The 18,568-nt window shown below is 49.5% G+C and overlaps 1 protein-coding gene across 1 annotated transcript in view; it reads left to right on the plus strand.

Moving 5' to 3' along the window:
* The first annotated feature begins 367 nt into the window (after window positions 1-367).
* LOC128271915 (serine/threonine-protein kinase Pak) overlaps window positions 368-18,568 on the plus strand; it is a 35,054-nt gene continuing 16,853 nt past the window's right edge. Inside the window, exons 1-2 of the mRNA XM_053009598.1 lie at window positions 368-503; window positions 1,080-1,234. Of these exons, the coding sequence (XP_052865558.1) occupies window positions 368-503; window positions 1,080-1,234 (291 nt within the window). The remainder of the gene's footprint in view (window positions 504-1,079; window positions 1,235-18,568) is intronic.

The raw sequence follows: 18,568 nt of genomic DNA on the forward strand, positions 1-18,568 counted from the left end.
CTCCAAAGGTGCGCGTGTTCGTGTCGTACAAGTGAGAAGTCAACGGGAGAAAATGTGGCAAAAGTTTTCGTGAAAGAAAACACAATATATTGTGCTGGTTCATTGGTTCGCGGTTAGCGCAGTGTGTGGAAGAGATAAATTGTAACGCTCGGTGTGATAAAGTTGCCCGCGTACGTCAGCCGCACCAACAGTCCCACCCGGAGAGGGAGAGTCTAATTGTCTGGCAGCCAGTTATCTGCAGTGTCAACTGACGTATATCCTGTGGTGAAGACGGTGCGGTGCCGAAATCTTCCCCGAAGCTTATCGCAACGATCGCGGCACCGTCGTCGCGTCCGTACGTTCTCGTAAGCCAAGCCGAACCTGAAGAATGTCCAGCGAAGAGGATAAACCTCCGGCACCGCCGGTCCGGTTGACGAGCAACCGGGGTGGCGGAGCCGGGGGTCCGGGCGGTGGCGACCGGATCGACGGAGTGGCTCCGGTTGATATGAAACCATTGCCAAAAGGTAGGCTAGGTGGTTGCACAGGAAATTGCTGTCACTTTTGGACGATGAAATTGATTGACCCTCGGTAGCGTTATCTTTATCGCGTTGTTGAAAGCACCCTGCAAAATAAATGGACAAATTGAGCAAAAAACCGGGGGCCACATTTGTTCCTACCTGGAAATGTTAAAAAAGCAAACGTTTTTAGATTTTGGTTTTATTTCTTCTCGTAGCACCCGCTGATAAGAATTGTCACCTATTGTCAACTGATTTTCTTCTATCCATCCGTGTAATGATTCTGCATCATAGCAAGCTTCTTCATAAAAGAAAGATTCACCGCAAGTGTCACCTGTCACTAGGCATCCTCTTCCCCGAGCTCGAAACCTGTCCTTTCGTCGTCGGCCAAACCGTCCTTCGAACTTCGATTTTCCTTCTTGTTTTGTGTGTGTAAATATTAGATTTTGCGTGTTTTCAATCAATTTCATCGTTCCAGCCTTGGGATTCAGCGTAATCGTATAACATTGTTTGCTAGAGTAAACAGAAAATGGACATCTAATAATATACGTAAACCCCCATTTCAACCCTTCAATCTTCCCGCAGAACCGGACGATGCAGACCGGAAGAAGAAAACGCTCAAGAGCAAGATCAAAGTTTCGAAGGCGTCGCACAACGATTCGAAGCCGAATATATCCTATCCGACCAACTTCGAGCACACGGTCCACGTGGGCTTCGACGCCATTACCGGTGAATTTACGGTAAGTGTGCTGATGTTGATGTCGACCCAGAATGATTGGCGTACTGCTGTTGTCTGTTGTCTGTCCCTTTTTTCCTCCGTTGGTTTCAAAAGCCGAACAAAACTTAATTTTAGCGGGTACGATAGCCCACCATGTAAAAGTAGTTATCGTAGGCCACCAAACCTTAACCGGTGCCGGTGTGTCCTCTGCTCGAAGGATTAGGGGCTGTGCGTCAAGCAATTCTGTACAGTACAGGTTGTGTGTGTGTTTTGCGCTTTGATAAATGGCCGCATTGAATCGAAAAGGATGATGAATCAACTGTCTCCGAATGTATGTAGCGACAAATGTTAAAATGTTTTCCGAAAGTTTTTGTGTGTTGTACCCGGTACACTTTGTTGAGGTAAGAGTCCCACCCAAATCGTGACACACCTTTCTAGTTGCAAACCAAACCAATATTTCTTTGCAAGAGACAAGAAAGGGAGCACCAAATCTTTTGCGGTTTGGATAGACTCGCATCGGAGTCGGAACCCACGTTGTCCTGGAGATGCCATGCGGACTGAAACAATGCTAGACTTTCACTCTTTGGATTCATTTCGGAGTGCGATTTTTCAATGGCAACCCAGGGTCCGAGTCTGAGGCCCGGCTCGGCTTTTTATCGCTGCAAACCCGCGCTAGCATAATTAGCTGTATAAAGGAAAGCGAAGAGAAAATATGCGCCGCCACGTGCGCCACGCTTGAGAAACCCTTTTTGGGCCGATTTTTGAGACCTTCCCCGAGGTTCCGACAGGCGGGGTCTGATAAATGGCCAGCTTGCTCACCGGGTCCGGTGGGATTAGCCAATTTGTAGGCGTGCAGTGACTTGAGCGGAAAGCGAAAAACATGTCACGACGAAACAATTTATGAGCCCGGGCCAACAGCTACATATCGGTATGCCTTGGGCCTTGGCCAGGTGGAGACTTCGCCCTCCTTACATCGCCCTTTTAATGCTTGTTTCTAGCGATTCAGACTAATGAACGTAAAGCGGGGTGGTTGCGTACAAACCAACTTTCGGCAAAAAAACTTCCCCTCATAAACCCCACGACACGGAAGAGATACACAAACAGCACGCGGAGTCCCATCGAAATCGGATTTGCGAAACAACATCGATAAAACCGGCGTCTCCTGCACTTCCATCGAGCCATCGACGAACACGGTTTGGAAACCGAATTTTATTTCGACTTTTGCTTTTCCTTCCATGATAGAATTCCCGCCATTCCAGATGGGAATTTATTGACGATGGAAAATCGCGGTGCTGCGGTGCCGCGCGTTTTGCTGATCGTGACCGTAGTCAAGCCCCGTTGCTGATGACCAGATTTTACAAACACAACAACGGCCCGATTATCCCGATCTGCAATCGGTCAGCCCGAGAAACGATTGACGATGAATTGATTCATCACGATTTTCCCACACCGCAGCGATAGCCCTCTCGCCAAAAAAATTGGAGTTTTTTTTTGCGACCCTCCCAAAAACCGATGCTCCTTTTGCGGCCACACTTCAGTCACTTCAGTAGTATGCATCGAGCGCCAACGCCGGAGCATAAAATCTCAACGGGTGATAAAACATAATGATAAAATGAACTATACTGCAAGCAGTCGTCGAAGCCACGACACGACGACAGCCACATGTCAGCTGTCCCTTGGCGCTCTCGGCGCTAATGAACTGCGAGTCGATTGATGGCGGTGGAAATAAAACACTCGGCGAGAACGCCACCGCCAATGCGCGAATTTAATCGATTGTTCCCCCCCCAGGAACCTCGGCGACGAATCGCGTGGCGAACTCGATCGTAAATTCTTTCTGCCTGGGCTGCTGGCCGTCTTCTTCGGCAAAGAGGCTGCTCAAAAGCTTATGTTGGTACCCCATTCATTTTAGTAGTAGAATGCCAATTGGCTATATTTATCGCGGTGCGCATTAAATTGTGCTAATGTGAAGCGAATTGCTTGCGGCTTTTTGGCTGTGCCATAATTCACTGCGTAGCGCGACCCCAAAGACTCCCCCAGAAGAGTTCTAAAATTAGTTCGGTTTTTGCATCAAAAATAGGATGCAACTGTGCATCATCGGGGGCGCATAACTTATGATTCCAGCGCCAGGCCAGGCCGCATCATCTGTGCCAGCTGGACTGTTGCCCCCTGCAATTAGTGGTCCGCGTGCGATGCTTGTTTGGCTGTTCCTCTCTCGGCACACAGGCACAGACCGCTCGCTCCCCGGTTTCGCAACCCACCGGCGAGCGAGCAGCTGGAACACTACCAATCTTCCCGCGGACCTTAAAGGCGAACCGAACACACCTCTCCAGACTGGCACTTGGCATCGGCCGCCGCCAGCACGGTCGGGTCGGTTTCGTAAATATGTATCTAGCGTTTTTCTCGGGTTGCCACGCCGCAGTGCGCACCCAGTGCATAGTTGTCCCGAAACTGCCGTGTGCGGAAGAGTTTGGTAAAATGTTTCTACCAAATCGCGCACCGGCCGTTGGCAACGTTTGCAGTCGTTAGTTTTACTTCACTGTCTGTCTGGGTGGCAGGGCGCGGTGCGCTAAGGGTTTGTTTATCTGATCGGCATCATGTCGATACTCTCGCGCCAGCAAATCCTCATTACCGCGTTTTTTTTTTGTTCGTGTCTTCGATTCGGTCCATTCGAAAGGAGCTCAAACATTCCGCGGGTTGGGTTGCCCAACCTCGGGGAGCGCGAAAAAAATGCCGTTTTTCCGGTTTTGTGATTATTTTCCACCACGCGGTGGTTGGGCCGATGTTTTTTTTTTGTTTTGGTCCGGTCACTAGTGTAACCTAACAACCGACCGGGTGGGCCCTATTGGGCCGTGTACTGTACTGTTTACAGAGGGCCGCATTCCGTCGAATCGAATATCGATCTAAAAATGTAAATCGGCAGCAGCGCGCGCGTTTGGGTTCGGACTGTGGCAAATTGTTTTCCGATCTTCGATTTTTTCCTGTGGGTCCCTTGGAATAGTGTACCGACCTAAACGGCAATTAATTGCGGTCTGACACTGTTTGAGTTTTTGTTTCCGGGTACACCAATTAAACTTATCAGAAACTATGATCCTTGTGGAATTTGTGGAATGTCCGGCTCGAGTGCAGATTGCGGTCCGAAATGGCCGAACCACCCATAACTAAGCTCCCACCTCGTTTGAACGAGGAACCGTGAATCGGTGTCCTGAGCTCCGTCGTCACTCAATCGTGCTGCCATTAGCTGAGCCACGAGTAGACCACGATTAAGTTATTTCGTGTAATAAATTCTTTCGACAAGTGCCGGTGGGGCAAACCGCAACAGGTAGTCACCAAAGCCACACGATGACACGAGAATTACGTTCAAAATTTGCACCGTTCAACCTCTCCTGCGCCCGGGGGCCAAATATAATATTCAAATTGGCTCAAGCGGGACGAATCTGTACGCAAATCAGTTAATCGCCGGCCAATTATGCTGGCCAATGCGGTCGCGAAAAGCAGGAAATTATCGCCCAAATCGTTTGCATTTCAAATGAAGATCGGCTGCCGGCCGGAGATTGGCCGGCAGCTAGCGGCAGTGTGGTGTCAAATGTTGGTGGTCCCTTTGGGGGGCTAATTTAAAACTTCCCCAATGCCCGAATTGTGATTGAGTCGGTGAGGAACTTTGATTAAAACGCAGCTCCAAATGTTGGCAGTTTGCTGTACACTTCAACCGTTTAATGATGAGGCTATAAAACGCCGAAAACACGACGCCGAACAGAACATGCTCAGCGACGAAAAGCCGATTAATGTTCGGTACTTACATCGGTTGAATGAAACATGACACACGGCACGATGGAGAATGAAAAATACGATCCCAAAATGAGACGCTGACGGACGCAGCGCGCGCTTCGTCCGCTAATCCGCCGATCTCCATCAAACGACGGTGGCGGCGGCCATATTTTTTGCCTTCGCCGAGCCATGAATCGTCTTCGAATCGAACAGACGCCAAAAATTGACCCAACCCAATTGCACTGCGGTGGGTGCGGCCTGCGGTCGTGTTCTTCTCCGTGGCCGTGTGTCAGAGGCCATCCCAAAAATAAACTTCACACTTTCTTTCGAGCGCTATCGACGTGCTCGTGCTTCACCGCCGCCCACACCGCGGGGCCACAATGCTGCCCCGGGCTAACTATCTCGTCGATCGGCGAAATAGGAATGATGATGGTCCGGCACCACTGGAACTAGGGCTCTCGGATCCGTCTCCCACCTGCAATGGTTGAGTGTTGCAGCCACGCGCAGACGACGTTGCTTGCGTGTGCCGTGCGCCTACGCGTTTTCTTGGCGTGCAGTGGCGTGATTCTAATGAGGACACCAGCGTCCCATGGTCTTGTTGTGGGTTCCGCTTGGGAAGCATGTTTTGGAACCGATGCCCCGTAGAACGAAATGAACTCTCCGGAGCAAAAGCGTGCATGAAATCATCAAGTATCTTGTGGTCTAGATTCATGTTCGTCGGAAGTTCCGGGCGGACTACTGTTTGGCGAATTTCACAGCAATATCTGTAATGGACAGTTTTCACTTCATTTTGTCCAGTGCCTTTTCTTTTTTTTTCTAATCCTCCTAATAAAATCATTCATTTTCCCCAGCATGAACTTCACAATATTCGTCCCCCCGAACGGGGAATATTTTGGTCCCGAAACCCGCTCAGTCTGCCTGGCTGGCTGACTGCCAGCTTCCCGACGCACCACGTATGTGGGAGTGCCGACGCTGCGCTGCCAAATGGGATCAGCGGCATCATTTTTCTAGATAAAAACCACACTCCTTCACACGGCCACTTCGTCCCGCCCGGGACCGGGGGCGGGAAATGACGGTTCGGGTTGGACGCCCACGGTGCCCCAAAAACCGGGCTGCGGAAGATGTCGGACCTAACGGCGTTGTTGTACGGCGTGAAGTTTTATCGCATTTTTCACCGGTGACCCATTCCCCCCCGGTGTGGTTCCATTCCTTCACCAGGTGATGGTGGGGCAGGGGATCGGCCTAATCGGCACCATAATCTGTGTGATCAAAGAAAGTAAATAACTCATCTTCTCCCGATGCGTCCGTGGCGCGGAACAGCTGCGTTGCGTTCCGGGGTGGGGTCACGGTTGGGCCGATGGCGACGGCGATCGCGACCTAAAGGTTTCTAATGAATGCGTTTTAGAGGCTAACCCTTCTTTCCGGTGGATACATTTAATGCCATCATCATAATCGCTTTCGAGCTTTCGGAGTCCTTCGCGCTGGATTGGAATGCCGCCACAGAGGATGGAGTTTCTTTTCAGCGGTCCGGCGGCACTACCTCTTCCGCGGATAATCGTGAGAAACTGTTATGAGAATTCATAAAATAAGACTTTATTTTATCAAGATTAGAATAAGATTGGAGGCTTCACTTGGCACAACAGAAAATAATCAGGTTTTTGTGATTCCTAAATCGATTGACCATTCCATGTGCTGCTGGTGATCAAACTCGATTGAACTCAACCGTTTTGGTTGGTCGTCCGGAAAGTAGACCGTCTTCAACCTGGGAAATAACGGGTGACGGAAGCACCATAAAAGGGCACCGGATTTTGCACCATCTGTCAGGATCATAAATGTTTTTCAGATTTTCAGTGGCCTTGTTTTGAAATCGGGCTTTCGATTGAAATCTTAAGGCATTCTAGGGCAATAACAAGCGATTGAATTACTTTTCACACTAAGCATCATATTTTGAGGCCATTTTGATGAGTTTTCCACCGAAAACGTAAAGATATTATATTATCTTCATTTGTGGGCCCGTTGTGATCGCGGTGGGACATCTTGAGCTGCCGAGGGTATACGACTTCCGTTCTCGCGTGTTTGTTGCCCTTACCCATCGGTTTTGTGAATTGTGTCGTCCCATTTCCCTTACACCTTCGCTAGAGCGAATGTCGGACACACGAAACGCCAAACGCCGCAGTGACGACGATTTTTAATTGGTGTACCATCGCAAGAAACAAAGACCGCGCAGCGTCTTGTGCGCGAACCAACGAACGTCTGGCTGAAAACTGTCACCGGAAGCACCGGAAAAAAGGGAAAAGGAACGACTTCCACAGAATGATGAAATACACACCCCCCTAGTAGGGGTTTCGCCGCGTTTGGGCTGCGATTTAGTGCCGCGGAGCAGCATCAGCAGCAGTAAATCTGCGGCACCGCCGAAGGGCAATAAAATTAGAGCCGCCAGCGTGTGAAAGTCGTTGGCACTCGCAATCGCCACCAGCCCCCAGAAGTGGTCCAATTTTGTATCTCCTAATTTCATCAAACGCTCCAGCCAGCCGACATTTGTGCGCGACACGGAGGCAGCATAAGTTTTATTGATATAAGGTTTTTGGTGGAAACAACACTCCGCCGGTGCTGATGGATGCCGGGTGCCGGTGCACCGCGGAGAATGTTCTAGAGGTGGCAACAACACAGCGGCATCTTCGACTTTAAAGGGTGTTTTCTCCGGTCGAAGAAGATCGTGAGAAAAATGTGCCCAGCAATTTCCAGCACATTTCCAGTCGTTTGTTACCAGTTCTTCGGGCGTCTCGCGAATGACACCAACGACGGTATTTACAATTTTATTACACAGCACGTCTCGTCGAAACACACGATCTCGGTGTGCACAGCCGGCGTTCTTCAAGGCTTTCTCGAGCCCGAAATAAGCCAAATAAACACATTGTGAAGCTGGAGGCGGCCAAGAACTTTTCAGAAGGGGGGATGCAAACGTCGTCACCCCTTTTGTCGCGCCCGGTAGGTTTACGATCAATTTACACGCACGCGCGGGGCATAGGGGCCGCCGCCTCGTCACACGATGTAAATGATTGTGTTAGGCGCTGCGGAACATTGTGTCATAAATTTTTCCAAAGCGTGTCGACGGATGAATTTTTATGAATGTTTGCCAAACGGGTGCAATTGGAGCTTTTTCGAAGCGGCGCCCAGATGCCCCCCCTCGTCGGTACGTGACATTAGGGCGGTCCCCGGAGTCTCGTCAGGTTTTGCCAAAAAATCTCTTCACCGCACAGTGCGGCAAGTGTGTTTCGAAATGGAGGTAGATAAAAATGGACACGAAGCAATCGCTCTTAAACCTTTGGTACCTTTATTGAAAGTGTGCCGCTACTTACTCGCTGCGATTCCACTGACCCGTGGAGTTCTTATTGCGCTACTCCGCCTCGGGAGCCCGTAGGAAGTCGAATAGTAGTGTACAGGGTTTCCCTGTTGGTTTGATCCGTTTGTCAAAATACTGATCCTTCACACTGAAACTCTTATGTGACGACGTTCGAAAGAACAGCGATCTGATTAGTTAAACGCTACGCCAAGATTGATCCCTGCAAAGGCACCAGACCTCAGGGTCAGGCGATTGCTTCAACATTCTTTATTCTCCGGAAAATCATTTTCAGAATAATTTAATACCGGAAAAGGCGCTCTAAGTGTATTTTTCGTTACTTTCACGTACGCACGATGGCGCTGCAATCGCATGGAGGGAGTAATTTCAAGTTCGCTTCGAGCTTTACACTGGATATGCTCAGTAGGCCTCGAGAGTAGCTCTCGTTTGTTCATTTCGAGGATTTTGACGGCGGCAGCTGGAAAAGGATCCTGTGAGACTGTAAACAAAAATCCTACGGCACCGATTGAAGACAACTCTTCCCATGACTCTCTAGATGCCTAAGGCGAAGTACGCCCGTAAGGAGTTGCATCATGTACTGTGTTTGAGACTGTTTTTGGCCCCACCATCTAATGGATGGCGCTCCTTGCTCTCTTAAGTGCTTGACCAGGATCAACACTCACGCTCAACTTCTTAAGCATCTTTTTCGCTTCGCTATTCAGATACGGACTCAGTGTCGTTGCACACTTGCCGCACTGTCTAGCCAGCAAAAAAAGAAGGACAACACTGAATCCGAGATCCCCAGCTCTTCTTGAGCGCTGTGATCTAATCTGCAGGCGATAAAAGAAGGCACCCCAACACTGCTGCGCCTGCCCTGCCGCATACCCCGGAAAAAAGGGGCCCCAAAATCCGGGGATATTTTCAATTACTTCCATTGACTCTTCCGCATTTTCATTAATGGATTAATCCCCAAAACAATGGCACCTTTCGCCCTTGCCATCATCGCCGATCGACACCGTGGAGACCTCCACAGTTCGCCAGGCGCGTATGTTTGGCAAGTAGAAAATGAATAAATTTATGCACCCAAGACCCCGGGTTGAAGACGACCGCACATCGCAGAGCATCGTGTTTTGTGGGGGGGGCCCTTCATTGACTTTTGGCGCCCATCATCCCTCCCCTCCCGAGTAATGCTGTCCCCGTTTCGGGCACCGTCGTTTAGCCGGCAGCCTTTGACAATAAAAACCACAAAAGGGCTCACCAGCACCCGTTAGGTCGGTCGTTCCGGGTTCTATTGCTCTACTTACCACACACACACACGCAGCGCGAGTAGTGCTCGTCTGCTGCTATTGAATTAAAGATGAGATGAAAATCGTCCGTGGCAGCGTTCTACGGCTGGGTTGGTGGCTGCAAGTAAGGGGTTTTTTTCTCTTCTGTCCGTTTCCTGTTTGGTCACGGCCCCCCATATCGCCAGCTGGCGTCGCTGGTAGCGGGTAGAATACGTAAATCCTCTAACCCCGCTCTCTGGGCTGGTGGGGGAATTGATGATTTTTCCGCGGAAAAGTAAGGGAACCACTTTCTGGAACGGGCGTGAATGCGTGCTCGTCACACTTCATTTAACGGATGTTGTGTGGCAGGCGTTCTGTGGTTGAGGATTAGAGCAGCCTGATGCTGTCAGTTGCCAGTTCAAAGACCTTCTTTCTTACGAACAGCACGGGCAACAGGGGCCGGTTTTCCACCGAAAATCATTGGCCCACTCTCGGGCGCTCTTCGTCAAGGTTACCCACCGAAGGGTGGAGGTAGCAGCTGAACGGTACACTTATTTCCGCCGCTCGAGCACACCCGGTTCCTGAAGTTCATTCTGACGTTTCCTGACGTTTCATTCGAGGCTCTCGACGGTTGGGCTTTGCGCTCCTGCGCCGCCATAGCGCGTTGACAGAGGTGGCTCAGACAACTCCAGAATTTCCAATGTTCATACTTGAAATATTTCAATGTGCTTTAAAATCGTACAAAAAAAATCTTCTGGCCGATTACTTGGCAAGCTTTTCCAAGGAGAGTGCGCTTGAATACTACGGTCCTTCCCGAGCTGGCCCATTTTCACACACACACACTGTCGTCCACCCTTTTGTCGGTTGGCACGGAAAACCTGGCGAACGATTTTCTTTTGAAAGTGTGTCCCAAAGAACACACTTCGGGAAATGAAGTGCTTTCCTCTGCTTGCTGTCTCTCTGTGTCTCTCTCGCGAGTGTAAGATGTGTGAAAACGGAAAACTAGGATTTGGAGCACTTGGCAAAACGTATTTCGTCGATGATGCTGCCGATGATGATGATGATAATGTTTTGACATTCCTCCTGGCGAAACTGGAAGGAAAGAAAAATGGTTGGAAAGTGCTGCAAGGAAAAAGTTTTTCGTATTCCTCCCTTGCCACAAAATGGCCAAAGTGTTCTTCGGTTGCTTTCGCTGGTTGGACATATTTTCGCTTATTATTTGCCGACTGCGTTGCGTGTGGTGTGTCACTGGAGCGAGTTTTCGCACCGCTCGGGAAAGCTGCTGAAGGTCTGTTCGGCCGCACAGGAAGAAGCGCACGTTTTCCGCGGCCCCCCGGGGGGCTCGGTCTCCGCTCAAAACATTCGGTGGGATTTTATTTAATTTTCAGAACCACTTTACGACGGCTGGAAAACCGCGGGATCGCCGGCTGCCGCCGGCTACTCTCTCACCGCAAGCTTCTCTCCTAGCGTTGGTTTTTCTTCTTTCTTTCGGCTTTTGTTTTGGTTTTCAGTTCCGAGCTGTGTGCGTCCACCACTGTTTTGCGAATGCCCTAGTATTTGTATGTGTGCCGCGCGTATGTGCGTGTGTGTTATTTGTGCTGCGAAATTGAACGTTTTAATTTTACCAATCTTATGGTTTCACATGTTTCTTTCATTTCACAAGCTGCCTTTGAGAGTAAGTATTATATTTGCGCTTCTTCCTCCGTACCCGGAATTGGAATCCGTTTTTATTGGTGTTTGATAGTATTTTTTTTCGGCCACTTTACACTTTTGATTACGTACTGCTTGCGCTGTGTTCAGATAATCCCCCGGCTATATTCCGCTTTTATTTCCTTTTCCGCACGCTCGTTGTTACTCTTTTAGGCTTAGAATCTTTTGCACCCTTTTCACGATCGATCGTTCTCATGCACAGTTTTGTCACATTACGGAGGAGGGTTGTTTTTCCCGCAACCTACTCACAGCCCAACCTGGCCAAGGGCTGTCAAACTCGCCGCACTTCCGCTCATCCGAAAGTTTCCCATTGTTTCACCACAAAGCACCACCCAAAAAGGGTTTTCACTTTTTCGGTATTCAAATGAGGTTGGGATCTGTTTCGCTCTCGTATCAATTGGTGACGCATAAACTTTCAGTTTTCATACACTCGCCCCCGCAATGAGACGGTAATTGACCGAGGGCTAATGGGTTAGTCTCAGTGATCACCACGACGCCGGCGACGGCGGTTCGGCTATGTAATCGATTCAATCAACAGGTGTCCATTACTGATCCGATCACCGCTTCGCATCGTGTAAACAAACTAAAACCCGCCGGAGTCCTGATTGGATGATGGAGAGAGGTTGATCGTGCCGGACGCCCCTGGCTGTCACACCGACGAATAACGGAGACTGACAGATGTGCGGTGTTTCGCGAAGTGGACAATCGATAAGCAATCCCTTTGAAGTGGCTTCGATGTGCCGCGTCGCCACAAATTAAATGTAATTAAATGCACTATTTATTAAATGCAACAAAATGAGGGCCACGTCGATGGTGGTGGTAATCAATTATGAAATTAACCACCATTAAAAGTGGGTGCGGTCCCTGCGGCCCGTTCTATGTTTGTAAACACTGACCACTGGGAAAACAAACACACAATCCCCGCATTTGGAACGGCATTTTTGTTGTGGTAATGCTCTCCCTTTTCTCGATCGTCTTGGAATAATTTAAAGCATTGCCCAACAGCTCTCCTCCGAAGTCGATCGTCTCCTTGATCGTTTGGTCGTTGTGCCGTGGGGTGGGAAAAAGACCGTTACAACCACCCAGCGCGGCAATCTCTCAGAGAGGGTTCGGACCGCGGAGTGCTGTCCATCGTGCGTTGCCACACGTGCTCTGGGGCTCTTCTCTCGATTGGTCTTACGCGTTAATAAAATTTTACGCTCTTTTTGCCACCATCAAATCAAATCAACCTTACTGTTTAGTACAGCCTTTAAGCAGAAGGTTGGTAAATGGAATTTTAAAGGTGCCCAATGTACCCTTTTTCGGCATTTTCCATCACCTTGGCCAATGTTCCAACGGATATGGCGGCAATTGCTGGGCGAATATCCTTCTTAAGGGCAGCTAGCGACCTTCGTTTGTTAGCCGCGTGGCTTAGATTTCAAATAGTCCCACAAACAAAAGTCTGCTGAACTCGGTGGTCAGACAAAATCATCATTTTTCGATATCAGTCCAGTTCAGGGAACAATGGCCGCAATGAATAGATTGTTGGCCATCCATATTATTTTCACGAATTGGCATCACAAAATCAGTTATCATGGCCCGATAACGCTCACTATCGACGGTAACCTTAGCTTCATCATCGTCTTAAAAAAATGCAGCTCGATGATCATTTCCACGCCAATACCGCACTGAATTTGAATTGATTGAAGGTTTTCGGTAGCGGAAAACCAACAATTTTGTCACTCATGATGAGGATTGATTGACATGATTTTGAAGTTGTGTTGTTGTGAAGGCGTAGAAGATCACAACAATTAGGGTTCTATGCGACCCTCTCGGTTTCGAAAGATTTTCCAACAAAATAAAGGCTGATGATCTGCAACGGCGCCCCACTATTGAGTAGCCTGTTGAGCTTAAGTAGCCTGTTTGATGTAAGATCAGAAGGTAATCTTATCAAATATTCAGTGTTTTTTATATTTCCTCTTTAATTACACTACGCACTTTTCGTGCACGTTTTCACTTCCCGATCCCGATCCGTGAGCGATTGTTCTTCAGCATTCATAATAAGGTACCGACATGCCACCACCGAGCGAGCGGGTTGGGCCAGGTTTTCCCAACAACACAGTGTTTCACAATGCTCACCCCGGATCGGGGTCTGATCGGGAGTGCGTTCAAAGTGTGTGGACCCCCCGCCGGTGGTAGGGTGGACATACATTTATGTTCACACGGGGTGGGAAAATTGAACAGAAAAAATTACAAGACCCTCCAGAGCGACCAGGAGAGCTAGAGAGCACTGCACACCGGCCGAAGAGTGGGAAAAGGGCCAATCGTGAGAGTGGTGGCCCCCTATTGGCGGCAGCTCCTATTGCTTTCCACCGAGAGAAGCACGCGCAATGGTGTGCGTCGCCTTGAGCGTAAAGTCTGGAGTCTGGAGCGTCGGGGAGTCTTAAAACGAGTTAAAGGTGGGAAGTAGGAGAAAAATGGACCCCCACTATCTCCCAACGAGACACACACAGACACACACGCGCGCGACTGAGACCTGGGAACGGAAAGAGCATGATGATGCCGCCGGCCCAGACCAGGCCTGGCCGAGGCCGGGTTTTAGTGTGTCTTTTGCGCCGTGCATTTTGGAACGGTTTTCCCTCCCATCGCGTCGCGATGGTCGCCTGTCGTCGTGCTGGTGATGGTATTGGTGGTTCCTTCGCTGTCGTCGTCGGCAGAGTTTGTGTCCGGTGCGTGAATTGTTGTTTGTTTCGCTGATGTTCATCCAAAGCTCCCTTTAGTTCGGTGTCTGCAACGACGCGATTCGCACGTTTTTTTGGTTTTCTACCGCAAAGCATCAAAGCTGATCTCGTTGTGATCGTGTGCAATAAATCGCGCGGAGCACCAGTTGGTTAACGATCAGCCTGAACGCGGCCATCACGTCAAGCATCGGCATGTTTGGGATGTGTTTTGTGAAGTGAAAAAGGTCTCGATCAACGGTTGGAGCTTTGTGATCGTCACTATGTGATCCCTCAGGCGGTGTGCAGTTAGTGGTTGAATATAATCGTTGGGCCTGCAGGAAAAGCCACCTGCCAGTGGCTACAAACGAGCGATTTCCGGTCGAAGACCTCTCCGGTGGATGTGCGCCAAGTACGCCGCGGATGCGTTCCAACCTTCGTTGACATAATTCCGAGCGAACCTCGAGTGGAAACTGAGAAAAGGCGAGCGAGCTGCTTGCGTCTGATTCAATCTTGTGATGTGTTGCGGCTTGTGATCCGAAGAAGCAAACAAAAAGGCAGGCAGAGACCCGAGTGGGTTCGGAATTTGAATTGAAACTAAATCGGTGACCGGGTGGCAGCACAGCCGAAACGGAAGAACCGATGTTGATTTTGTACTATGTTGAGGTACGTAAACATAGCTAAATAGTTGGTGTTCCCAAAACCGGCGCACGTGAAGGCACGCACCTGCCGCACCTGGGAAGTAAATAATAATAACGATCACGAGAGGTGGCCAAAGCGCACACTCCAGCCTACGGTGATGGGCCTTTGAGCTCGGGGCTAAAGGGCTCAACCGACAGCTCAATCGACACGCCTAATGGTGCGTTTAATGAGGTCCTAATGATCGCACTCACGCGTGATCGACCCCGAAACCAGTCCCATTAGCCACTCGACGACGAGCCTGTTCGAGCTTTTAACGGCCACTAGCCAACCGTTTTACTATTTACATGTGCCCGATAACGGTCAACTGACACCACTCGATAACGGACGCGAGCCTTTGTGGCTATGCTGTGGATGCTTATGCAAGCTCAAACAGTACTTTCTAGGGGTCCCAATCGATTGGGCTAATTTACGGCAGTGTTGATGAAGCGCGTTCCATTTCGACACTTTTGGGAAAGTCTCGGCGAACAAGTCACATCATCTGCAACATCATGATTTATCTTGTCCCACAAGCTCCCACTTTTTTTAGATTGGGCATGTCGATCGCGCTCAACAACATATTTTATGATGCCCGCTAGAACATGCCAACCATTCGCAAGCGGCAGTGTGTCGAAATGGGCCAAGTTAAGTAAAGTGCGTTGATTCCTTAGCATCACCGGGGCACATGTTACGGCATCCGCTTGCCGCTTCGCTAGGGTGTTGAAAGTTATCGACCGACTCCGAGCTGAACTCCGTAACGCACGCAAGTGGCTGCTGCTCCCAAATACGGCCCCGAACGCTGCTTATGTGGCGCGTAGTTTTGCGGTTTATGCTCCCAAGGACAAGCTCGCTGGCTGCTGCCCGCCAACAATTTGTTTGCACAGAGCCGTTGCCGTTTTTTTTTTGTCAAGCTCCTAAGGCTGCTCAAGGAAGACCAAACGATCAGCACGATCCGGCGAACCACCCTAAAACAACTCTTTTGGGGCTTCCAACCAACCGCAATCGGTTTGTTGCAACATTCCTACCGCACACGGATAGTTCGTTTACGGCATCAACCACCAGTTCTGTTTGTTTTTATTGAAATTCTAATCTCATCTTCTGGTTTCGCAAACGTTTCAAAAACCTTCTACGCGCGCACGCATCATGTCCGCGTCCTTTTTTGCGTCATCTTCTGCCGTCTCTGCCGACGATGGCCAAACATCGACGGCAGGTTGAGCAAACGGTTCCGTTTCGAAACGCGGTCGGTCTGTAACGGATACGCGGTGTCGTCGTCCACATCGAGCGTCAAGTGGCGGCGGTCGAATGATGCCGATGGCTGCTGCTGCTGACGGCTGCTCTGAAATGAATCAAATTTCTTGACATGTAATTCATCCGGCCGGTCCTCTAGAAAACGAGACCGCTGGGTGCCGCGTTCGTATTCCGATATTAGCACCCGATAGAGAACCTTTCACGGCTGAATGGTTGTCCCCCGGGAGGGGCTCCGTTTCTTCGGCCATTAAACTGTTCGACGCGCAGCGGAAACATTAACATTGAGCCACGGCCTTCGGCAGTGTAATTCTATTTTTACAAACCCTAATAATGGTGGTGTTACTATAAATTGTACTCGTTTATAGCTGCATCTATCATGGCGCTGACTTACGGTCCTCTTTCTCTTGAACTTGGAAACCAAGAGCCTTCGAACGAACGAACCGCCCAAGACGTGTGCCGCTTTCCCGCTTAGTGCGCTTACCACGCCACCACATTGTTGCTGGTTGGCCACCACTTTTCACACGGACACCTGAATCTAGCGCAGATGAGTTGCGCACGGGTGCGCTATTAATCGGCGACCAACCGGTACCTTGGTGTACCATAAATTGGCCCGGCACCCCCGCGCCATGTTTAACACACTTTCAAATGAATTATTATGTCATGCACCGCCATCGTCCGTTTGTGACAGCATCGAATTTCACGCACCCCTTTTTCGGCCTGGCATCAACACCTCCCGTGCTGTGCCTGTGTTTGACCCGCTAAAAACATCGACCACAATCGCTTCTGCCCACGACCGAAAGTCTAATCAATGCCGAGGGGGAAGTGCTGGTGCTTCCCATTTTTAATTTCTCGCACACTTGGCCACGTTGGCTTGGCGTGGTGTCGGACCATTAAACGTCGCGTAACTCAACTCACAACGATCCGCCGCAACGATGCATGTGACCCGGTTTTTTCGCCGCATCGCACGCGTTAAACAATATTTAAATTTTCATGAAGTTTCGAGAAATTAGTGTCCTACTACGTACACGTGTTGAGAGCGAGTTCCCCCCACAGGCCTCTGGTGTAACACAATCTGGCTTCGGCCGCCCCCCTTGCCAGGCGCTCGAATTGGTGACACTCCATTGGCTTCGCTCCGGTCAAGGGCAGATCGAGAGCCGAGACAGCAACCCAAGCAACATCGGCGAATCGAAATTCGACCTTTGTATTCTTTTGTCCACCACCCACCGGGTGTGTACGTTCGAAAAAATCTTCCCTTCGCAGTAAGCCCTCAATCGACTGCGGCCGGATCCCCCCTCATGCTGTTGACGGCAGCCACCGATGCGTGAAAATCTAGACGCGCGACGCGATCTAACGGTGCTTTGGTTTAGGCCCCCCTCTGACGTGTGTGTTTGATGGGAATCAAGGTCCCCCGCCCGAATCGATCGTTCGGGGGTCTCAGAATGCTGTGACCACCGTGACGACGGCGGCGGTGACCCGTGTCCTGTGTGAGGGTTTGTCTTAATTTTGGTTAGATTTTTATCTTCATGCGTCATGTTGCGTCCGTGGCAATGTTTTGGAGCGCTACGGCGGAAAGAATAAAACAACGCGAACGATGAGATAACGGAAACGCAGGGGGCAAGGGTTGTGTTGGGATGCCTCCCTGTTGGGCCGCCTTGGCTGGTGTGGAAATAAACGATATTTGATTACAGAACTCCAGCGGAGAGCTCCAAAGTTGTGCATCCTCTGCTGCTGTTGCTAATTGGAACGATTAGTGTGGCTTCTCTTCAAAATATTTGTGCCCTAACGTGCGACATAAATTACGAAAAAAACCGATGGGAACGTTTCATCCATTAGATTCTATCTGTGTGTTGGCGATTGTCACGATAAACACTCATTAGGGGGGACTCATGCTTTCAATCAATTCCCTCCCGGGGAAGGGTTTAGCTGCGAGTCATAACTGAACCAAACATTAACAATTCTTTTTCTTTTCATCGAGAACTGACTGGACAGGGTAGGGGTCGGTGCATGGTTACGGTGCATGTTGGGAAAATGAATGTAAGAAAATGTAAGCAGAGCTGTAATTGTAACAACGAGAATATGCACCACAAAACCGTTCGGTTTGCATTTTTTGCATTCTTGTGTGCCACTACTCCGAATTGGAGCCCTCATTATAGAATGGCGGGTACATTGGGCTCGTGCGCGCCTTGGGAGGTAAATGATGTGAATAAAACGTTGCCACTCCATTGAGGAGGAGGTATAACAAATGGTGACTAGTGGGGCACGGAAGCCCGAATGGGAATTGAAAGGAGCGTATCTAACACACAATGTTCACAAGATGTGGCAACGGGAATCAGTTTGTTCCTCCCACGAGTTCTGCTATGTGAAAAAAAGTCATTTAACATACTAAAGACAAACCGTGTAATACGAGGTCTTAAGGGAAAAATACTCGTGTAGGTCATGATTACGAGGGTGGTCTGAAATTTTATAATTTTAAACAAGTCAAACAAACTCTTCAGTAACTTAGGTTTTGATGGTAAGCCACAAATAAAAGCAAACAAATCCGTTTATGAATTTGTTATGAGTCATACGGCGTCTAATTTGATGAGTATGCTTTAATAAGACAATTATTTAATATGATCATAGAGAGACGCAGTTACATTTCCGAACGAGTTCAT

This window comes from Anopheles cruzii, chromosome 3, assembly GCF_943734635.1.
Source record: "Anopheles cruzii chromosome 3, idAnoCruzAS_RS32_06, whole genome shotgun sequence".
Classification (NCBI taxonomy): domain Eukaryota; kingdom Metazoa; phylum Arthropoda; class Insecta; order Diptera; family Culicidae; genus Anopheles; species Anopheles cruzii.